The 23,577-nt window shown below is 34.2% G+C and overlaps 5 protein-coding genes and 1 long non-coding RNA gene across 10 annotated transcripts; 3 read left to right on the top strand and 3 right to left on the bottom strand.

Annotated features, from left to right (window-relative positions):
• Positions 1-378: 378 nt before the first annotated feature.
• LOC103839826 (5'-adenylylsulfate reductase 1, chloroplastic) lies at positions 379-3,388 on the top strand. Of its 2 annotated transcripts, XR_004451614.1 has the most exons (4): positions 386-968; positions 1,138-1,414; positions 1,512-2,624; positions 3,221-3,388. XR_004451614.1 is itself a non-coding variant. In XM_033280513.1 (3 exons), exons 1-3 carry the CDS (start codon positions 743-745, stop codon positions 2,524-2,526), a joined length of 1,518 nt encoding a protein of 505 aa, XP_033136404.1. In that variant the 5' UTR covers positions 379-742; the 3' UTR covers positions 2,527-2,842. The 2 variants fall into 2 exon arrangements, 1 of the variants encoding a protein (XP_033136404.1); XM_033280513.1 differs by lacking the exon at positions 3,221-3,388 and having other exon boundaries at positions 379-968; positions 1,512-2,842.
• A 74-nt stretch (positions 3,389-3,462) lies between these two features.
• LOC103839825 (UPF0690 protein C1orf52 homolog) lies at positions 3,463-4,668 on the bottom strand. 2 transcript variants are annotated; one of them, XM_009116310.3, is made up of 3 exons: positions 4,532-4,668; positions 4,155-4,296; positions 3,463-4,070 (listed from the first exon to the last, which is right to left on the bottom strand). In XM_009116310.3, the coding sequence occupies exons 2-3, from the start codon at positions 4,285-4,287 to the stop codon at positions 3,697-3,699; spliced, it is 507 nt and encodes a 168-aa protein (XP_009114558.2). In that variant the 5' UTR covers positions 4,288-4,296; positions 4,532-4,668; the 3' UTR covers positions 3,463-3,696. The 2 variants fall into 2 exon arrangements, with proteins under 2 accessions (XP_009114558.2, XP_033136462.1); XM_033280571.1 differs by having other exon boundaries at positions 4,527-4,643.
• A 1,127-nt stretch (positions 4,669-5,795) lies between these two features.
• On the top strand, positions 5,796-8,848 carry LOC103839944 (F-box protein At3g49510-like). The gene has a single exon (XM_033278351.1). The coding sequence runs from the start codon at positions 7,646-7,648 to the stop codon at positions 8,846-8,848; it is 1,203 nt and encodes a 400-aa protein (XP_033134242.1). The 5' UTR covers positions 5,796-7,645.
• On the top strand, positions 8,682-15,009 carry LOC103839943. 2 transcript variants are annotated; one of them, XM_033280544.1, is made up of 7 exons: positions 8,682-12,308; positions 12,404-12,716; positions 12,822-12,903; positions 12,994-13,105; positions 13,187-13,350; positions 13,415-13,535; positions 13,646-15,009. In XM_033280544.1, the coding sequence occupies exons 2-7, from the start codon at positions 12,503-12,505 to the stop codon at positions 13,931-13,933; spliced, it is 981 nt and encodes a 326-aa protein (XP_033136435.1). In that variant the 5' UTR covers positions 8,682-12,308; positions 12,404-12,502; the 3' UTR covers positions 13,934-15,009. The 2 variants fall into 2 exon arrangements, with proteins under 2 accessions (XP_033136435.1, XP_033136434.1); XM_033280543.1 differs by having other exon boundaries at positions 8,682-12,716.
• A 1,629-nt stretch (positions 15,010-16,638) lies between these two features.
• On the bottom strand, positions 16,639-18,606 carry LOC103839824. Of its 2 annotated transcripts, XR_004451626.1 has the most exons (4): positions 18,267-18,606; positions 18,015-18,139; positions 17,659-17,935; positions 16,639-17,575 (listed from the first exon to the last, which is right to left on the bottom strand). It is a non-coding gene; the product is annotated as an uncharacterized LOC103839824 (long non-coding RNA). The 2 variants fall into 2 exon arrangements; XR_627469.3 differs by having other exon boundaries at positions 16,650-17,935; positions 18,267-18,585.
• Positions 18,607-19,497: 891 nt separating this feature from the next.
• LOC103839823 (autophagy-related protein 8a) lies at positions 19,498-20,978 on the bottom strand. Its single transcript, XM_009116309.3, has 6 exons — positions 20,758-20,978; positions 20,588-20,641; positions 20,316-20,371; positions 20,187-20,239; positions 19,910-20,028; positions 19,498-19,828 (listed from the first exon to the last, which is right to left on the bottom strand). The coding sequence occupies exons 2-6, from the start codon at positions 20,622-20,624 to the stop codon at positions 19,731-19,733; spliced, it is 363 nt and encodes a 120-aa protein (XP_009114557.1). The 5' UTR covers positions 20,625-20,641; positions 20,758-20,978; the 3' UTR covers positions 19,498-19,730.
• Between the last annotated feature and the right edge of the window lie 2,599 nt (positions 20,979-23,577).

Below are 23,577 nucleotides of genomic sequence, written 5' to 3'. Positions count from 1 at the left end.
AGCTTATGCATAAATTTCCAATAAATTTTAATTTTTTTGTAGTGGTAGCATACTAATAAAGTTAATTATTGCTGGTAAGTATACTTGCATAAATAATATTTTAATAAAAAAAGAGTATACTTGTGAATAATTGTTGAGATATATTTTTTTTAAGATAATTGTAGAGATATGCGATATGAATATATATATATATATATATATTGATAACATAGGATATAGTCTCATTTCATTATTGTTAAATTTGTTGGTGATAGTTTACTTTTTAATATATTCTATTTTATCCCAACATGTTAATAAAAAGGAAACAATTTTTTTCAATGTAAGAGCCCGTTTGTTTTTCCATCTGGATGAGTCGTCTCGATGAAGATGAGAATTTTGTTTGTTTAGACACTAAAAGTGCAACTCATTTAGATAGATCATCCAGATAATTTGTTTACTAAACTCATTTGAATAAAAATGAAAATAAGATCCATTTAGATGATTCATTTAGATGAGCTATATGGATGGACAAACAAACAATCACAAAAATCTGAATGGATCATTTGAATAGATCATACAAATGAATCATTTGGATGAAACGAAAAATGGTGAAAGAATTCGCTCCAAACAAAAAAAAAAAAAAAACTCTACTGGTTTGCCAAAATTGACTACAAATGAGCGATGCTATATATAAAAAATTAAAAATTCATCAAGTTTGACCAGAATCTTCGCGCTGCCTAAAACAAAAACACGTCCAGGTTCAATGAACCTTGTTTTACCTGGTTCTTCCTCCTTTTTTATATTAAGGCCAACGCTTTCTGTCAATGCATCTGTAAAAAAAGAAAGAAGAAGAAATCAAATCTATCCAAAATCTGTCTTTCCGATTCGAAATCTTGCTGTGAAGAAAATGGCAATGGCAGCAACAGTCTCTTCTTCAGGGATCACAAGCTCTGCTTTCTCTCCTTCCGTGATCTCTTCAGAACCCAAAGGTAACAAGATCAAGTTTCAATTTTTCTACGAATTCTCAACTTCTCGAACTCAAAATCTGAGAAATTGTTTGATGGGTTTCTCTTAATTACATCAAATTCGGTTCCTTTACGTACGAATTTAGAATCTGAAATCTAATTTAAGCTTTTTTTAAAAAAATCTTTCTTACAGTATCACAGATCGGTTCGTTGAAGTTATTAGACCGTGTTAGTCTCACAACTCCGATGTCTCTGAAGAAGCGATCATCCGTCAAGCCCTTAAACGCTGAGCCAAAGAGGAACGACTCTATGGTTCCTCTTGCAGCAACAATGGTAGCACAAGTCGCAGAGGAAGTAGTAGAGACAGAGGATTTTGCAGAGCTTGCTGAGAAGCTAGAGAATGCTTCACCTCTTGAGATTATGGATAAAGCCCTCGAGATGTTCGGCAACGACATCGCTATTGCTTTTAGGTATATAAATAATATTACATGTTCAGTTCAGATTGGTTCTTTGAATACGAATATGTTTTGTTCATTAGACTGATTTGCCTTCTTGTGTGTGTTGCAGTGGTGCTGAAGATGTTGCTCTGATTGAGTACGCTCATTTAACTGGGAGGCCTTATAGAGTGTTTAGTTTGGATACAGGGAGGTTAAACCCTGAGACGTATCGGTTTTTCGACGCGGTGGAGAAACACTATGGGATTAGGATTGAGTACATGTTTCCCGACTCTGTTGAGGTTCAAGGCTTGGTTAGGAGCAAGGGTTTGTTCTCTTTCTACGAGGATGGTCATCAGGAGTGTTGCCGTGTGCGGAAGGTGAGACCTTTGAGGCGTGCGCTCAAGGGCTTAAGAGGTTGGATCACTGGTCAGAGGAAAGATCAGTCTCCTGGAACCAGGTCTGAGATTCCGGTTGTTCAGGTTGATCCGGTTTTCGAAGGTTTGGACGGCGGAGCTGGTAGTTTGGTGAAGTGGAACCCGGTTGCGAACGTTGAAGGGAGCGATGTTTGGAGTTTCTTGAGGACTATGGATGTTCCGGTCAACACATTGCACGCGGCGGGGTATGTTTCAATAGGGTGTGAGCCGTGCACGAGAGCGGTTTTGCCGGGTCAGCACGAGAGGGAAGGGAGGTGGTGGTGGGAAGATGCTAAGGCTAAGGAGTGTGGACTTCACAAAGGGAACATCAAGGAGAATGCTAATGTAAATGGAGAGTCAAAACCCGTTGTTGAGGATATCTTTAAGAGTGAGAATGTTGTGGCTTTGAGCAGGCAGGGGATTGAGAATTTGGTGAAGTTGGAGAACCGTAAAGAGCCTTGGATCGTTGTACTCTATGCTCCGTGGTGTCCCTTTTGTCAAGCCATGGAAGCATCGTATGATGAAATGGCTGATAAACTGGCTGGAAGTGGGGTTAAGGTTGCCAAGTTCAGAGCTGACGGTGAGCAGAAGGAGTTTGCTAAGCAGGAGTTGCAGCTCGGTAGCTTCCCAACGATACTGGTTTTCCCTAAGAACTCGTCAAGACCGATCAAGTATCCGTCTGAGAAGAGAGATGTTGATTCTTTGACTTCGTTCTTGAACCTTGTTCGGTAAAGAAACCACAAAATCAGTCGACAGTTCCATGAGAAAAAAGAGATCAAACAAGAACCATTTCATCTCGTTCCAGATTGCTAGAACAGATGAAAGTTGTTGTCCAGAGCTGTGTTTAAAATGGCGCATGGCGCACCAAGGCGAGACGTGCTGAGCCTTGCGCCTCGCGCCATGGCGCAATATGGCGCTCGCCTTGAAGAAAATTTTAGTTACGTCATTTTAGTTACGTCTGTTTTGTTTTGTATTGGAGAAGAAACTTAGAGAACACTTATGCAATGATTGATATACTAAATTTAAATAAGATGCAAGCTTTATTATACTAGAGAGTTCTAACCTTAAGCAAAAAACCTTGAGATCTAGATCTATGTTTATGTTTTACGTAACTTCTCTTTTATAAAGCTAGGGTTTGGCGTTTAAGTTTCCCCGGTTAAGTTTTTTTAAAGTCTAAGGTTTAATTTTTTTTTTTTTGAGCAAAAAAGTCTAAGGTTTAATTATTAATTAAGGCTTATATGGTTTAGATACGGTTTACATTAATCTCGCCTTACGCTCGCCTTTGCCATGCTCGCCTTCTCGACAAGGCACCCATGGCGCGCGCCTTAGGGAACCCACCCTCGCCTAGGTGGTACATGGCGACAGAGCCATCGCCTGAGTGCGCCTTGCGCCATGGCGCAAAAGGCGAGCGCCATTTTAAACACAGGTCCAGAGAGTGATGATTTACAGCTTCAGGTCACATAGTTAGAGAGATAAAGCTCTCCAATAAAGCTTGAGTTTCTGCAGTATGGTAGTGTTTCAAAGCTGTAAAAGTGATGCTTTTCATGTAAATTTTGTGGTTCTTAGTGAAATGAAACTCAATGTTTCTTCCTTGCTTGCATTCACCATATCAAACATACTTTTAAATTGAAGTTTTAAGAATCAAAAGCAGAGTAAACAAAGGTAAAGTAATGGATCATATAATCAGATTATATCAAACCTTGTGATATTCAATAATCAGAACAAAGTAAATTTTGTAACTAATATTGCAATCAAATTCCTGTTTCTTCACATTCATATTAAACACAAAGATGTAACCTCAAAGTTGAGAATTTCAGGAATCAGAACCATAGTTAAAACAAAGCAAGTATCTGATGATACATACCACACTACAAAGATGTTACCTGGAAGTTGAGTCCTTTTCTAAGAATCAAAGCCAGAGTAAACACCGCTCTCTCTCAACTGCCTCTTCTCTTCTTCAACGTAGTTCTTCCCTCTACTCGCTTGCCCCAAATCTCTCTTCTTCTTCTCCTTCTGCGAAAAAGACAGACTCTTCCTGTCACTCCTCAGCTGCGCGTTTGCAATGGTCTCCCCACCTGCAACCGCAGCTCTAGTAGCTTCTCGTTCTCGAAAACTCTCTTTCACTTCCTCTGCTCTTTGCTTATCCTTCCCCGTAGCCCACGACCAATCAGCTTTCTCCACAGGAGGAGGCAAATCTGGAAGACCAACGGCTTTGTAACCATGCTGCTGCAGAGATTCATAGTCAAAAGCTTTCTTCTCTTTCTTCGCAAACCTCGCTGCATATAAACAACAAGACAAAGGTACATAAGAGAACTCACAATGTTAAAACAGGGAAAAACACTTTTTTTTAATGTTTCTACCTATTGTCTTCTTGCTCTTTCTCTTCTTCTTATCAGTCTCTGTAGTATCAGCGTTAGAGTCAGAAGATGATGATTCCTCGGATGAGTCTTCTTCATCATCATCATCACCCCATCTCATCATACATTTCTTCATGGTACAACTCTGAGAAAAAATCAAATCTTCATTTAGTTCCACTTTTAACAAACAAGCTTAGTTTTTTTTACAAGACATGCTCGAAAGACATACGGTCACAGAGATCAAAATACATATAAAGGTCGAATCTTTGTAATCTATTTGAGAAACCCAGTTAATGAAAAAGAGAGCTTTAAACGCTAAATTGAATTCGGAGGTCCATGAAAGATGCCAAATCTAATTAAGAATATAGTCTGTACGGTACCTTGTCCGGGCAGTCGAAGTTGGAAGGTCGACGACGGCGAATAGTCGCAAGGGGAATCGGGAGAGGAGCTGAATGATTTTTAGGACTTGGGAAATGAACCACTTACTACAAATAGAAATTATTCAAAATTTTGAAATGGCCCAAAATGTTTAGTTCTGTTACAATTTAGTCCAAAATTTGCTAGGTTCGTAAAGTTCGATCGGCTTTGAAAATTGAAATTGGATTCAAACGTCAAAGTTTGATCGGCTTGTCTGAAATTTAACGGGTCATAATAATGGAGTAAGAAGTTTGACCGGAATCAGAAGCACGTCTACAATACCTTATCTGCAACAGTCCGTCCATAATACCTCGTCTATGGCAGCCTAACCATTACATCCTTTATGATGACTTGTCTAACTCTATGACACGAGTACGTTATAGTACCTCGCAACGAAAGCTCATCTACTTTGAGCCTCGTGCCTAGTTACACTATGGTTGGCCAATGTTGAACTAGTATCTTGCAAATAATATAAAACGCTCGATCAACAAGTTGAGGAGGGCTTATTTAATTAATGGAAGTCGGCAAATAAATATGAAATACACAAGGAAAAAGAAAACAGGTGAAAAAAAAAATACTTTCAAGACAAAAAGAAAAGACTACAAAAAAAAATGAAAAGACACCAACTTCAACCTTATAAAATAAATAAGCAGACTGCTCAAGTGTCATCTACAAGCATTTCGACACTTCTATGAAAAGCCGGAAACTCTATGAAAACGTCTTTTGACAACTAAAGTCCTTTGTAAACTATTGGTTTGATCTCTATTCAAAGGGTATGCAGGCAGCATTTAATCGGATTCAACTAAAACATAAGAAAACATATTTTATGTTTGTGTGCCAAGTTTCAATTTCAATACGTAACTTCTCCTAAACTTTAAATCAAAATCGTGCTTTTGTCAAGTACACCGATTTCAGATTCTTACCAGAGATATAGCTTAAATCATTTCTCCTACCGGGACTCGAACAATAGAACCAACAAATGTTCTATTTTAATTTTTGTTATATTTAACACGAATATTTATTAACGATATAAAGAATATATAGAGTTGTTTAAACGGCGACTCTTAAATCGACCAAACCCTAACTTCATTATATGCCAATAGAGGGAAAAAAAAGATAGGGTAAGCTTAGAAAGTTGAAAACTCTATTTGCAACTTTGAAGAATGACGGCAATGTCAAATCTTCCAGAAGAATTGGCAAGGGAGATACTCTCTAGAGTTCTATTTACATCTCTGAAAACGTTGCGATGTACTTGTAGAACTTGGAACGATTTATCGAAAACTCGGGTTTTTGGTAAAGAAGCAGCAAGGAATCAGTTTCTAGGGTTCATGGTGATAAATGGTAGGGTTTGTTCCTTGAGACTTGATTTCCAAGGAATCCATAACGAAGGAGACTTGGTTTATAAATCTACAAAGAAAATAAGTAAACTTGAGCAAACCAAGATGTGTGAAGTTCTTCACTGTGATGGTCTATTTGTTATGCGTCCATAAAAACAATAACCTCGTGGTGTGGAACCTGTATCTGAGGCAAACCAGATGTATTCCGGTCAGATACAAAACTAACTTGTTTATCTTAGACAATATCGGCAAGTTTTCTCTGGTGTTTTCGAGAAAAAAAAATTTTGAAAACAAAAAAATCGGAATACTTCCACAGAAGTTGTCTCAAAGAAAACACACATAAAGTCAATTGCAAAACTAACATTTGCATTGACCAGAAAACTTTCGTGTAAGTCTTCTACATCCACAAGACTTAACGTAAGTCTTCTAATAGACAGATCTGGTGAGATAATTTCCTTAGCACACATAAGTCTTCTCCAAGCACCCAGAACCTCAAACAAAAGCGACCCACCAAGAATTGTGAGCTTGAATGGCTCTATGAACCTTAAAAAAAATTAGAATCAAAATCTTGGGTTTTCTGGATGAATATCAAAAAAAAGTGAAAGAGATGTTGCTTTTAGTTCATAAGAAATAAGATAGAAGAGACTAAATCGATTTTTTAGGTGCATTAAGAGTTTCAAATTGGTTATTCATGGTGGTTGGTGTATTTATGACAATGCTATTATTGTAAATACTTGATGAAGGTGAGGATGATAGAGTAAAATACTCATTTTCGAAAAATAATGTAATGACATTTTGGTGAATAATATGAATTTTTAGGGTGAATAGAACAAGTCAAAGTTCCAAAAAAAACCATGGATTAGTTTTGAGTCATATTTGTAAAGAAAGTCCAATATTTTTTTAGATATTTTTAGTTTAATTGTAATCATAAAATATTTTTAGTCAACTAAAGATTATACAAAATGAATAAAACATATTAATATGCTAATTATAAATTGTTTTATTTAACTAAGATATTTGGTTTACATTATCTAAATTAGTTTCTGTAATTATTTACAAAAAATATATAGATACAATTAAAATATTTTTATTACTTTGAAAATATATTTTATGTTGCTTAGGCATATGTTTAAAAAGAAATATTATATTTCTTAATGTCAAGATTATTTATGTTAAATTTCCTATTTTGTGGAATCACATTATATATAAATATATTGTTTTTAAAAATTCCTTTTTAATATTTTGGATGTTTCCTTTTTACTATATATGTTATTGAAAAATACAAATAAAAAAGGAAACTTCTAATTAACATAGTAATTAAATAAAATATTTTTAATTCATTAAAAATACTTTTGTAATTAACCATCCTAAAAATTAACATAATCACCGCAAGTAGGAAACTGACTTTTCAAATAATATTATAGATCCATCAACTAAATTTTGTTAATTGACATGTTTTAACTCGGAATAGACTATATTGATTGGTTTTAAATCATTTTTTTTTCTTCTAACGTTTTCCCTAGATTTAATAACATAACTTCTCCATTATAATTTTCTGCAATTTAAAAAATTAAATAATAGACTTACTAAAGAGATGTAAGGAAAAAAAAACAAAGGTAGTAAAGAGAAGAAGCCCTAACTTTATTATAATCTATACGAAAAAAGAAGAGAGGGCATGTTTTCCCTTGGAAAGTTTTTTTTTTAATAGAAAGTGAAACACCCTGTTGGCAACTTTGAAGAATGACGACAATGTCAAATCTTCCAGAGGAATTGGTAAGGGAGATACTCTCTAGAGTTCCATTGACATCTCTGAGAAAACTGCGATGTACTTGTAGAACATGGAACGCTTTATCCAAAACTCAGGTTTTTGGTAAAGAAACAGCAAGGAATCAGTTTCTAGGGTTCACGGTGATTAATGGTAGGGTTTGTTCCTTGAGACTTGATTTCCAAGGAATCCATAACAAAGGAGACTTGGTTCATAAATCTACAAAGAAAATAAGTAAACTTGATCATACCAAAATCGAGGAAGTTTTTCACAGTGATGGCTTATTGTTATGCGTCCGAAACAGAAGTAACTTCGTGGTGTGGAACCCATATCTGGGGCAAACCAGATGTATTCCACCCGCCAGTCGGGATTTCAGATTTTATGACATGTTTTGTTTCGGATACGACAAGAACAACCGTAACCACAAAATCTTAAGGTTTTGCTACGATAATGATGAATCCCTTTTCTGTTTCGAATTGTTCGATTTTAAGACTAGTTCTTGGAGGCTTCTTGATATCGAACCAGACGTTGATCTAGATGTTTACCGAAGTGGGGTGTCTTTGAAGGGAAACACTTACTTTGTTGCTCAAACTAACAGACCAGGGGTTATAGACGTTTTACTCTGTTTCGATTTTACAACAGAGAGGTTTTGGCGGCCTCTGCCGTTTCACTATGATGCTGTTGAACACGTGGTTCTGTCTTGTGTTAGAGAAGAGAAGCTCGCTGTGTTATATCAAATAGAGAATACAATGGAGATTTGGATTACAACTAAGATTGAGTACGATGATGTATCCTGGAGCAAATTTTTGGAAGTGGAGATGACACCGCTCAATGGTTTTGATTATGACTTTGATACTGAAACTGAGAGCTTCTTCATCGACGAGGACAAGAAATTCGCGGTTGTTGGTGGTGAATGCGAAAATAAACCAATCTGTAGGTATCAAACCGCTCACATCATTGGACAAGATGGATACCTGAAATCTGTACGTACCGCAGAATGTCCAAAACCACTTGTGTTCTCTTCTTATCTTCCAAGTTTAGTGCAACTAGAAATCAACCAACGGAGCAAGAGGAAACCCAAAGATTGCTTTTATCAAAAGAAACGAAAGAAACTGAGAGCTTCTTCATTGACGAGGAGAAGGAAGTCGCTGTGGTTTATATTGTATTCGAAGAGATAAACCAATCAAGGGCGAGACCTATTGCTATCAAACCGCCAAGATGGATACCTGAAATCTGTGAGTGTCGCAGAAGCTCCGGAGTGTGGACTTGATGAACTATTTGTGATCTCTTCTTATGTTCCAACTTCCAAGTTTAGTGCAACTAGGAATCAACCAGTGTTGCAAGAGGGAACACAAAGATTGCTTTTATCAAAAGAAAATAAAAGAAAGAAACAATTAAATTTAGTTAATTATGTAGTTTCTATTGATTTTCATGTCGTTTTGAACAGAACTATTGATGGTCTTGTGTTTTGCTATATTCAATCTCATCTAATAAAGAAATGTTTTTACTCTTTTGTATTGTTCCTCTGTAGAAGTTGAATACAGAAGTTTTTGGCTTCCTTTGAAATAGAATTTGGTGAAAATAGTTAACACTTAATGAACTTAATTAGGGATAGTACAACAGCAATTTACATTGCAACAAATCATGTAGTCCATGAGATTGCCACTTTGTTCGTGAACAGCTAGACAAGGGATTCTCAAAACACTACATGTTTGAATTAAAGATCAAGTGGCGGACATACTAAACATTTGACTCCTCATCAATTTGAACATTTAAAATCTAAGATGAACCGACATAACGTTTTGGGAAAGCTCGTCTTGAGGGAGAGACTAGTGGAGTGTGGTTGGTTGAAGTCTGGTTAGATCGGTTCTTAGATGACTCTCTTATGCTTATGCACAGTATAAATTTTTTTTTTGTGCACAAATTTCATTAATCGAAGCCTAAGCACTTCAATTACGACCGGAAATATGTTGGACAATAAGATGGACAACAATAACAGTAATACGATAAAACATGGGATAGAAGTGTTAAAAGGAAAGACTTTCTGAAATAAAGAGATCTGCGGACAGTGCCGTCCCGGTAAATTTGGTGGCCTAAAGCATATTTATATACAATATTATATATTTATAAAATATGAACATATATATAAATATATATATATATATATATATATTATATTTTCTATTTGAAATATAAAATGATATAGTAGTTTAGTTACATCAGATTAATATCAGATAATTAGTAGATATTTTAGTAAAATAAAAATCACTAGTTTGTTTTAATTATTACTAGGGCCGGCCCGCCCTACGAGCGGGATGATACTTTGAAAATTATGTAAATAATTAGAATAAATATTCAATATAATTTTTATATTTTAAAATATACATATTAGTTAAATTCAGTAAATGTTATTATATTTGAATATCTCATGCCGTATTGATAAGTACTTTTTTTTTTCATGGTGCCATCACATCATTTTTTAGTAATTTTCGGGAGCCGGATGAATCTAAAAGTATCGTGACGAAAGAGACGAACTTTTAATTATAGATTAAGTATATGTTTATTTGTAAAATTTATTATTAGGTCGGTTAATTATTGAGGTTAATTATTAGTTGTGTAAACCGTAAACAATAATATTAAAATATTGTAGCTTGACATGTTTGACATCTTAAATTTGATATAAACCAATCAAAGATGCATTGGTGGTGAAAAATATGATTGCATGGTACTTTGTTGAATTCTTTTTGCTTACAATATTGTTAATGAATACAACGCATAGTTCATCTTCTTTTTTAGGTGCGAGTGTCCTAATATATATATCTGAATCAATAATTACACAATATATCTGGATATTAGATGCACCTCATAAGTTGTTATATGATAAAAACTTTCATAACCACGGCATAAGTATCCAATTAAGAGTAAAATATAAGCTAAAATTAATAATATATATATAAATTAATATTTTAAACCCAATAAAGCATTTGACTGAAATAAATAATATATAATGATCAAATCTTAGGGATTTTTATGTTTTTTCGTACTTAGTATATATTATGTGTTGAACTTGAAAAAATGACTATAAATTAATAAGCTACTTAGTTGACAACTGCTCTGATAAGTATTCTTTATTTGCGATATAGTATAAATTGTAAGCTAGTTTTATATATTTTTCTGCGTGGCTCGTATCTATCTGTAAGTTACATTGTATTTTTATACATACAATTTATTAGTAATATTTGTGAAAATTACATTCGGTTAGGCCCATTTAACTATATGTACCATTCGATAAGTATTCTTATTTCTTTTATTCGGTTTGGTTTTTAGAACTACTAATTATTACGTTTCGCTCATGTAATGTGAAATACATTGATTCATAATGTTTAATCAAGACTATACTAAAAGCCAGATATAAAACCCTCTGAGAGGGTCCACGTCGGACTGGAAATTCGTCCAGTAATAATGCAGCAAATAGCCACGTCATCGGCGAGTTAAGTTGGTTTGGGCTGTTGATGTTTTCGGCCTGTTTTATTTGGATGTTCTGAGCCCACTCTCTGCTGGCCCGTGTCTTAAGTGTTGTTGTCGTAACCCTAATACGTTCTCCAATCTTCCATCTCTCTTTCTGACTTTCATCTCTTCCATCTCTCTTTTCTCCAAATCTGTAATCTTCCATCTCTCTTTTCGACTTCCATCTCTTCCATCTCTCTTTTCGACTTCCATCTCTTCCATCTCTCTCTCCTCCAAATCCGTTTTACTGAGTAATAACGCCAGTAACTCCTCTAATCAAATCTTGGCTAAGCTCATTCAATGGATCCTTTCGCATTCCTCTCCATTTTCCTATTTATAAATCTGTTTTCTCATCTTATGTTTTCTATCAAGATTGATAACTTTCTCTCTAACATTCATCACGATGGACCACACCGGAAAATCTCCGATCTCAACCGACCGCAAGACCAGCGAGAAGACCGTCGACTCCTCCGCGTCTGTGAAACCAAACGGGAAGTCCATTGCTACCTCCGCGACTGTGATGAAACCTACCGAGAAGGCTGCTGTTTCGTCTGCCAATCCGATGAACCCAGATGCTGCTACTGCTCTCTCCCCCGCGCATGCCGACCAAGTGATGTTGTTCAGAGATGTTTCACACGGCCCACGCGAAGCTGACTTGAGGTTTCGTTTGATTCACTTCTGGGAGGCTCGCAATCCAAACACGAAAATCCTGATTGGACAAGAGATGCTCCTTATCGACGAAGAGGTTTGTCTTTTTAGCTTCTTCCTCTTGCTTTAATATTGGTCGGTTGATAGAGTATGGATTTTTAACTCTTCCTCTTGCTTTAGTATGATATTAATCGATGATTTGTATTTGTTCACAGGGAACCGTGATTCAGGGTTTTATCCCAGCCGGACGTGTTGGGATATTTGATCTGGTAGCTGGTTCTGTGTATAACCTGAGCAACTTTTTTGGATCCAGGAGCAAAGAGCAATATCGGGTTGCTGATCATGTCGCCACCGTATCATTTTCTTGGAACTCTTCTTTGTCAGTGCTTGAGAACCCTCCGGTTTTGATTCCAGACGATAGGTTCAGGTTCCACAGCTATGAGGAGTTTAGGGCCAATTGTGACTCCAGGGGTGATCTTTATGGTAAGACATGTTTGATTATTTAGATTATATGACACATTTGGTATATTATGTGGGTTGATGTTTGATGTCTGCGTATTTAAATTGTTCTATCTCAGATTACGTTGGCCACATGAAGCTGGTGAATGGGCAGACTATCACGGACCATATGATTCTTGACGAAGTTGATATAGCAGAGAAGCGGCATTTATGTGTTCATGTTCAGACACATGAGTAAGTTTGTTCTACTGTTATTGCTTTCATTGTTTTGTATGCTATTTTTAACACATGTTTTTATGTTATGTAGCGGACCGGTGATGAAGCTTTATCTGTGGGACAAGGCTGCTGCCGATTTCTGCCAGAAATTCAAGTCGTATGGAAACACCCCAAGCGTTCTTTTGGTCACCACTGTGAACCCTAAACACCTTGGAGGTTAGTAGTCTTTCAGTTGGAACTGTATCAGTCATTCTTTTGTTGTTAGATTAGGCGTAGTAATGCATGTTTTAATAATTACATTGGTTCATTTCGTATTAACAGGCACCCTTGCTCTCACTTCTATGTCGTCATCTCGGGTGTTTATGGATGCCGATGTTCAGCCTACTAAAGATTATCTTGCATGGTAGACAAATATGTATTTAGTTCTTTGTTCGTTTTTTTAAACATTTCATGCGGTTTTTCTAACGTATTTGAGCTCCTGTCTTTTTCTCAGGTTGAATTCCAACTCTGATATTGCTAATAGGGTTGTAGCTGAGGTAGTCACTAAGCCTGAGCCAGTTACTCTTGAAGAGCTATTCTCTTACATCAGGCAAGACTCTTCTAAGGTATAAGCATTGTTCTGTTTTTGCGTTCGTTTCTATGCGTTTGGGTATTTACTGGGCTTATTTTATTTTTCCACAATGAAGGTTGCTTGGTTTGAGTGCATGGCGACTATAGATGATGTTGTCCAGGGTTTTGCATGGTATTACATTTCCTGCGGTGGATGTAATAGCAAGGCAGTCAAAGGGCATACTTCTTTGATTTGCAACAACAAGAAGTGTGTGAAGACTGAAGTCACAGGCGTACCTCAGTAAGTGCTGAGTCTTTTCATCTATGTTTTGGCAGCGTTAGTATCTAATCTTCTTTTGTTGTAGGTACCTCACGAGGATATCTGTGTATGATAAGACTGAGCAAGCAGTTTTTGTCATTCTTGGTGATGCTGGCAAGGAGCTGACTGGTAAACATGCAGCAGAGTTGGTTGCTAATTACTTTGAGGTATTTTCAGATCTGTCTATATATAGCAAATAGGTTTGGGTTACGGGAAAGTAGTTATGACATCATCGATTATATTATCTCAACTCATGTGAATTTTGCTTGAATGTTAGGCTAATGATGGAGTAGGAGCTGATCACCGCGTGCCTGTTCCGCAAGCTCTACTTGATACAATAGGGCAGACACGCAAGTTTATTGTGAAGGTCTCGGATCATAATCTGACTGGCAAGACTCAGACCATAACCGTCACCAAGATACTCCCACCAGACGCCCCACTGCGGTCGACTGTAGGTGTTGGGTCTGGTTCTTCAGGAAGCTCTGGAGATACTGCAGCTGATAAGAACAGAAAAGCCGTTGAGATCCTTGAGGCAGATGAAGCAAAACGTCCCAAGAGTGGCTAATTGGTTTTCTACTTATCTTCTTATGCAGTGATTGCTTTGTTGCCGCATTCCAAGACGTTTTTTTATGTTTCTCTTTTGGTTTTGTGTTTTTTTCCTTTCGGACTTCTGGCTTTTGACTTTTATGTTTAAGTTTTTTAATACAATTTCGTTATATGGTTTCTTCTTATCCTTCTGAGCAATTTACATATTGTATTATAATCTTTACATATTGTATTGTGATCTTTTATGTATTGTATTTACCTATGCTGCAATTTGGTGTGATGAGGACAGGTTGCTACGAGTCTTTTAAGTTTGTGATTATTCACAGACATAAAGGAGGACAGCTCTATCTTCTCAGGTTCGTTTCTTGGAGCAGAAGGTAGTAGTAAAGATAAAACTCCACTTCTGACATTTTTTGTTTACGATACTTCCAAAATTTAGGAAAATTTTGATTTGATTGTTCCAATTGTCTCAAATGATGCAGTGTGCAGATGCTTGAAGAGGAGGTGAGAATCAGAAGAAACTAAACGCTCACGTATTGTGAATACGCACACACGTTTAGCCATTACTAACACCCACCATTAATCATCACCATGGAGCATCATCGCACGAGCAGTGATCCAAAAAGACAGGATTGACTTTGCGCTCCATCTATATGCACCACTCTATTTGCATTGTTTTTTCTGATTTAATATTTATGCACTTTCTTTGTATATTAATTATTGGAAAATTTATAATTTGCGTTCTCTATTTTTTTTTAAAAAAAAACAAATCAATAGATTTGTGCTAAAAAAGTTATATTATCACAATTTACATTTTAGATCTGTGCTATTTAGACATACATAGCATGGTGGAAACCTGATCAATTTAACATATTTATTTGAAACATGTTTTAGACAAAAATAAGAATAATTATAATCAGATTGCATATAATTCTTAACAACGTTCCAACCCCATGTTTTCGTTAGCATTTATATAAATCTATATATAAATACATATGCACGCAGATGTATGTATAAATACATGTATTAAATGACTATATAGTATCAAATTAATTAAAACTATACATCAAATGACAAACTAGAATAAGATAAAAATTAATAGCTAAATATTATACTTTTTTTTTTTGCTAATTTAAGATAAACAGCTAATTGATTTTCACCATGCGAATAATTCAGACGTCCACACGCAAAAAAAGAAAACGAGGTCGTCCATGTGGGTGACGTACGAAATCGAAAGGTATGTACATACTCTCAAAAATATTTTCTCTACATAATACTAAAACTATGCAAATTTACAGTTCATCTGATTAATGATCGACCAACATTCAAACAAAAATATTATGGCTGTAAGTTTATTCTCTCACTCAAAGAGATCCCATCACATCCACACGACCTCTTCTTCGGTTGTTCACCATCTTATCTATGATTTCTACATTTCATGTTTTTTTTTTTGTTGAATAAGAGTTTACATGAGATTGTTCGCAGACTTATGCTAAAAGACATGATTTATATCTATCGTCTAAATTTTCAATCTCAAACTTATTAATATGAAAACTTAATAACTGTAAAACCAAACAAAATTTATACAGTAATAATTATAAGTTTACAATTGTTTTACATAAAAATAAATAACCAAGACAAAGAACATATATAAATCTTAACTAATAATTAGTCAACGTTTTATTAATCTTACTAATATCCTATATAAAATTTCAATAAACTAAAAAAAAATTAATTTAAATAGTTTTAAATTTGCATTTATTTTATAATTGTATAACTAATAATTTGCTAATTTTAAAATAAAAATATATAAATTAAATTAATAGTATAGGAAAAAATCCGGACGTAGTCATCATTAAAAGTATTTGTCGAACATAATTTATAAAAATCTATATAATGATTTCATATTCTTATATAAAACATTATAGTCGTATATAAAGAATTACAAAATTGTATTGGTATTTCCTGAAGCGGATCGACCAAAGGTTTCAGCTCGAGAAGGCTATGAAGATTCTCCCAAGCGGGTCGGATGAAGGTTAGAAATGGATTCAGATCACCCGGTTTGGTTTAATGTCAAAATGCACAAATATTTAGAAAATAAGCTGTGAATTGTTTTGCTTCGGCTTTAATTGTTTTGCTATATATCTATTTTCAAAGCACTAAATGAAATCTTTAGAAAATTTGATTTTTAAAACTAATATATTATTTTTTTCAAAAAAACTTTATACTATATCTTTAATTTTAAAAGATAAAATATGATTGTTTTAAAAATAAAAATTTTAGAAAAAAGTGGATGTCTAAAACATTTACCACCATTACCAATCAACCCCTGAGTTTATTCATTTCAAATTCGTTGGAGAACATAATAAATCAATTTCCGTATTATTACTTATGTTTTTGGTAGTCAATTTTGAAATAATACATATACATGCTTTTATAAAAAAATAAACAAGCTAAAATTAATTAAAAATTATAAGAAGAAATTTACCCGGGCGTAGCCCGGACAAAGACCCTAGTATCTGTAGTAAGTGAATTATTAGCTATTGTAGCTGTTGTATTCATCCATTGTAATTTAGTTTTTGGGGTCGTTTTGTTTAAATATATAATGTAATTTTTTTTTATATATAATGTAATGTTTTATGTCCTGGTGGAATGAAGGCATCGCATCGTACTGTGAGAACCTATATAAATTATTTAATATTTCAGTTGGTTAATACATATTAATGGCTGCATGATAGTTCTCAAACTTAAGACAAAATAACAGATAGAAGCTTCAAGTGATGTATGCAAACCAGCGACAATATTCATGCAGAAAATGCAAAAAACTAAAAGGAAACTGAACGTAATAAGACGTGACTGAAAGGGAAAACGGAAAATAAATAAAAACGTAAAGCTTTGCTCTAGCCACGGTACACCAACTGCAAAAACTTCTCCATCTCCTTATAGTAAAAACATTTAGTGCATCTTTTCTGAAGTTCCTTGAGCTCGCATGCTCGTGGTGGCATGAGAAACATCATGCTCGTGCCATTTGATTTCCTCTTAACGATCGGAACCTCACGCAACGACCGCTTCAGTTGCAGCCACAGCTTATCAACGGCGGCAGTGTTGTTTGTCCATTCGAAGATGTCTAAAATCTTCGTCCCTTCATCATGTCACATGCTAGTTAACATGTTTTCCATTGAGGGAGAGCTTGATCCAAAGAAAATTTTAAAGTATGCAATATTCAAACATATAATCATTATCGTAATAGAACTACTTTTAAAGCCAAATACATCTTCTCAGCAGGTAATTCACGTGTGGTGAAACCGAAATAAAGTAACTACAAACATATAATCCCACAACATCACTAATGAAGAATATGAGACTCAAAGAATATAAACAGAAGCAAACATAAGACATAACCTCACAACCATTGTCCAAAGCAGTCCTACCACCTTAAGGGAAATGAGTTCCACCACCAAGGAATCTAAAAACGTCCATCTCATACTAAATCCATTTCTGAATAGCCTTCTACGGGGCATTAGCATAAGGCACATAATCTATACTCTTGGGCCAAGAGAGATGTGTAACATACGCTATAGGTGCTGGTATAAGGCAATGTAGTTTCTCACTCTCCCTAGGTTCCTGATTTTACCATCAGAAGAACTCGACTTCAACTGGTCTAAATAAACAAAAGAAACTCAGATCAGCTCAAGAGTACTCAGAACAGCAGATCAAGAGGACAAAGAGAGGGTGTTCATTTACGAAAGCATAACAACAACTGCAGATATGTGCTTTTTAGTGTGTTTCCTCCTACTGGAACCAGATGTTCGTCTGCATTGCTTCCGCCAGAAGTGGGCTGCTCAGCAGCGGCTGTTGCATCCCATACCCCAGGGTGGTTTGAGAGGATGTCATCACCTCCGATAATCTGGTCAATAGCTACTTTCTCACCATCTGAGCAGTTGCAGGCGTCACTGTCACTTGTTTCTTTGTCAAAGTAAGTATATATGTGCGTCAGAAATTGCATTTAGGAAAATCCAGCCTGCAAGTTGTAGGAGATCAATGAAAGGTGAAAATGACATTGCAAAAGTTGGCTGTGGAATTCAAATGAAGGAGGTTACCTCCCATGAACTTGGGGTTATTCCTGGTAGTGACATCAACTCAGGCTTCACATCCACGGCCAATAACTTCTGGTTAGGATGGTTGGCTTGAGCATAAAACAACACTCAGACAATTTGTTGTAGAACTGCAGTGAAGTGAAGTTACATGTTAGAAGGAGTAGAAAAGATTAGCAAACACTAAGATGTAATGAAACATGAGAAGAATCAATCTCAAAATCATTTCTGTAGATTTAAAAAAAAAACTCCAAATACCAAATTGCAAAGCTTCTCTAACTTAGATTCTTCTATCTTGTTTCTTCTTGTGGTTATAGTGAAGAAAGGAGGAAGTTCTGGGCACACCGAATAGATGGGATTAAACATGAACTCTTAACTCGGACTGTTTCAGATGGTGATAGAAAGCAGAAACGAAATCGAGTCGCCGTCGAAAGATGTGGAGATACGGCATTTGTTTCTCTTCTGAAGCTGATTAGGGTTAGAGGCTTCTTCTGTTCGTTCAAACCGGATACAAAACTAAGATCGACAGTCCAAAGGCCAGATACAGAACACCCAAAAAAAGCCCACTAATCTGAAGAATAAATGAAACGGTGCGTTTCCTGTGGGTTGACACGTGGCGGACGTACAGAAAGCGAATTTCCTATGTGGATGCTGATGTGGATGGCCTAGGAGAGATTCAAACTGTACTTTATATATAAAGATTATTATTTGTAATCCAAGTAACACAGAAAAATAGAAACACAGATAACAAATAAATTATTTCAATTAAAAGAGATTGTTTAAAAAAAAATCAAAATAAGAGAAGAACGCACATGTAAGAAAACAAGGAAACATTACAAGTCAAACATAAACCATAACACTGAATGTGCAAACTCTAACTTAAATAAAAAGTGAAAATAATGTTTTTAACCACTTGACCAAAATCATTTTTCAAAAAATGTGGCCTCTAAAATTGTAAGAAAATTTGTGGCCTAAAACTCTTGACTCACTGGCCTTATGGCAGGGACGTCCCTGTCTGCGGATAATCTTAAATTAAATCCTTTGAAACGTGAATGGAGTTGGCAGAGGGGTGAGAAGAGGCTAAAAAACTCATCAAATGAATGAGATCAGCTCTAAAACCTATTATGTTGACCCGAAAAACTAGGTGAATCTCAAGTAATTCCGAAAGCAAAAAGATCAGTAAACAAAATTGTGAGGCAATATAAATATTTACTAAATAATCAAATCGAACTGCACAATAATTTGCTTACAATAATTGTTTTGTATTTTATATTCTACGAAAAGAAATATATTTTACGAATCAAAAGCAATCATATGTAATTTTACTTAAGTATAATAGTTTTATTTACCAGGATATGATTTGTGTAATCTACTTGTCAATCATATGGTGGTTAAGAAGAAAGTGTGTATAACAGAGATTAGGAGAGGATAGTAGGACTAGACTCAAGTTAAATATGACTCTGAGTAAAATAGAGAGTCCAGATACCAATGGTGAAGATAGATGGATAGAACGAAAGACGCAAAACAATGTAAATAGACAGTCAAATCAAATCAAACTGAGGACTTATATCTCTGTTTTTAAATCCAGATAAAAAAGAGCTAAAAATATAAATCCCAGAAAGTAAAAAGACATTATTGAAGTCGACGAAACACAGCAAAAGCTAGAGGGGGAAAGGAATGTACAATCATTATCAAGATCAAACTGCCAAAGCAGAGATAATATTAGCATGCTGATCCAAATGTGTTCTCTCCACTGTATGTCATGTAGAGAAACCCATCTTCGTCTTTGTGTTCTTCATAGATTGCAGACATCAATGCCGCTACTCGCAAGAAAGAGAAAACAAATCAAGACAAGAATCATAGAAGTTGGAATATTCAGAAAGTTTAAAATCTTTAATTACCAGTTGGAGGTAACGTGTTCTTGACAAAGACAAAGATTGCTTTCTCGGCTCCAAGCTTGATTCTTTTCCTCACAACGTAGACGAATTGTCCAACGGTTAGATCAGCTGGTACAAGATACCTATAAGAGAAGAAACAAGATTAGAGAAAACTAATGATTATGTGATGAACTCGCTTTAAACTCTAATCGCTTGAGAACTACATAGCTTAAAGCAACAGTTATTCATACTTAAGAATCATTAGGCATGTATCGTGTATAATAATTAATAAAAGACTCACTTCTTCTTGTCAATGTCAGGAACATCGCTCTGTTCAGCTTTCTCCACAATCACCTGTAATTCAGTTTCTGATTAGACTCAAAAAAAAAAAGATTGTTCGGTAAAACAGAGAAAAGTTGAGAGAACATACGGGAACTCTGTCTTGGTATTTCTCTCTGATGCGAGTAGATTCAGCCATTCTTGTCTCTGTTGTTAAAAAAAAACATAAAAGATTCAAATCAGACTAAACTAACACAAACATCCTTAAGGTTCGGTAATAAACGTAATTTGATTTGATATTTTGATTAAAACACAAGCGTAGAAACTCGCATCAACAATCAAATCAGACTAATCTAAAACAGAGCTCCCTCAGCAACGATCAGAATCACAACACAAACTAAAGAAGCAAGCAACGGAACTAACCAAGAGGATTAGAGAGCTTGAAGGAGTTCTTAGCCATGATGATTCGATTAGTACCTGCGATCATTAACAGAAAGAATATTAAAAAAAAAAGGAATCTTTAGCTTTCTTTGCAAAATCTGGATAAAACCCAGAATCTGTAATTGATCGAACAGAGGCGAAATCAAACATACCGATGATCGTGAGGAACTAGGGTTTGATTGAGAGAAAAAAATAACAAAGAGGATCAAAGTATTAAAAGGAAGGGAAGAGGCTAATATATATAAAGGAATCGATTGATGATGGATTTAGGGTTTAAAAACTTTTAATGACGGTTTCCTACACGGCACCGTAACTTGTTTGGCAATTGGTGTTTACTTTTATTTTAATTTTTTGTTCTTAAGATATTAATTAATTGCCTTGCAAGGATATTACGACGCTTGTCTTACGTCAAAACGGGCATGCAACGTCAGTTTGTTGTTTTATGGGTATTGTGGGCTTTTATATGGGCCTTTTAATTATGTTTGGATCCTTGTTAGGCGTTTGAAGTCTATAGATTCACGATTTCTGACTTGTGAATACCTCACAATGTCAATAGTTTAAGGTATTCTTTGTATCTAGTTTCCTATAAATGTAGTTGTTACGTGATTGAGTCTTGTAATCTTGGCTGTCACTAAGAGCCTTCTTCTTGTAAACCCTATTATTAGATTAATCGAATTGTAACATCCTTAATCGTATATATGAAAAGACTTAATTGGATTGATTTGACTATCTATATTACCAAAATTGATTTATCTTTTCCGTCACATATCCGTTAGAACTCTAGAATTAATCATGATTGAGCTGGAGTAGTGAAAAAATGGATGACCTATCGGAAAGTGATTCGTGATACCGTATGAGTAGACTAAAGTATAGGAAAAGATTATGTGGTGATTGTAGAATCAGTAAACATGACTTTTAGGTCTTGAAAAATTAATGCACCGTCCGATGAAACAAAATGGGGTCCACTGGTCCAGAGAGCGGGCGTGGATGGCCCATTAGCCGTGGGCGCACAGGGCGTTACACGAATATTTAATTTTTGGTGAAAACCACAAGCATTTTTCCTCTTGTATTATTGTTTTTAAGTAAAGCTTTGTAAGCTATTGTTGTTTTCTATCCTTATTAGTTACTAGATCCTTTCTCCGCGCTACGCGCAGATAATATATTTAAATTTGTTACATTTATCATTTTTATTTGTATGTTTTGTATATTAAATTATATATAAATATTTTTTAAATTTGATTTTGTTATATATTTTTAGATTGAAGTAAATATTTCTATTATACGTAACACAATTAACAAATAAAATATGAAGAATCAAGTCCGAGATTTTAGAGTTATGTAAAAAAAATATAATTATATGTAGAACATAAATGATCTTAGTTTAAGAGATTGGAATCTCATCTCGAATAAATTTACAAAAGAAAAAGTACTCCAATAACCTACTTAAAATATAAAATCCCATTTTCAAAAAAAAAAGGGTACTTAATAATATTTTTTTTGCGTGTAATAGTTGAAAACTGACAATTGAATATCTATCTAGAATATTATTTTAGTATATCTAATGGTAAAAAATTAATTGTAATAAATTTTTTTGAATATTTTAATATTACATGAATTAGAAGTCTTTAAAATCTATTTTATTAACATAATATATTTTATATTCATTTCTTATTTTGACGTTATAAAATATTGCTTTATTTTTATTTATATATTAATTTTTTAATAATTTAGTTTCTGTTTAAGTAATTTTAAAATTATCAAGAAGATAATATATTTAAAATTATTTATTTAAATATATCCAAATATGATGTCTCATTTTTACGTGTGTTTGCGTTGAACATATTTAATTTGTAGTTTGTATATTTAATAACACCTTGTTGCGTACCGTTCTATAGTTTTAATAAATGTGTTGTCATTTATTTTTATTACTACTAACATGATTTTTTAGTGATCAGTGATAATGTATTTTTAACGTTATGTATTATATTTTATCGTATATTTTCTAACTCTTCATGCTGACACTTTTTTTAGAATCATTTTAATTAGATAATAGGTTTAAAGATGTAAATAAAACTGTGTATGTTGTAAGTTTAGATTTTTTAGTGTAACTGAGCACTATCAATTATGGAAATTATATTATGATTTTGTTTTACTAAATCTTTCTTTCTGTGTATATATATATTTTTTTGTATTTTTACAATTTTATTGCCTTGTTCTTTAATTGTAGAGAATTGCTATTTCCAATTTTAGTTTCATATACTTCAAAAGTCTTCGATTGATTTTTGTTTGTTTTCTTTCTCCAATTATAGTGTACAGTTCGACCATTTTTTTTTTTTGGATCAAACTACTAATATAAATAGATATAAAAGCTTAAACTCCAAGAATGGAGTGAGTATTTGTGCTAGAGAAAACTGATTTAGCCACTAATATAGTGAGATATTATAATATTAGAAGGTATGGAAACTATTCTATGTTGTCATACGCTAGACATAATTAAGTTGTTGTCAATTGATTCTATATTTGTGATAACTGGAAATACATCTTTATGTCTTCCTTACGTCATCCTTAATTGGTTTACAGTTCGACCATTTCTAATATACTAAGAGTAACATAATATTAGATGTTGATTATCTCATTCTAGTTAGGAATGCACAGAATGAGAGAAATTCAAGGTGAGACCACTTTACAATTTTGTCATTATATCTATGTAGAGTTAGTTTATAGATTACTATATCTGTTTCAAAATATAATCAATTTTAATTAAAATCTGTAATATTTAAAAGTTATTACTTTAGAAAACTGTCATTTAATATATAAATTTAATCAATTACACTGTAATTTACATAATTTAATTGGACACACAATATCTAATAAATATAAAGTTACACTCAAATATAAAAAAATTTATATAGTGAAACAAAAAATACTTTTAAACCATTATATTATAAAACAAAGGGAATATTCAAATTATA

This window comes from Brassica rapa, chromosome A09, assembly GCF_000309985.2.
Source record: "Brassica rapa cultivar Chiifu-401-42 chromosome A09, CAAS_Brap_v3.01, whole genome shotgun sequence".
In the NCBI taxonomy this organism is placed as follows: Eukaryota; Viridiplantae; Streptophyta; class Magnoliopsida; order Brassicales; family Brassicaceae; genus Brassica; species Brassica rapa.
This window is presented reverse-complemented; position numbering and strand designations above follow the sequence as displayed.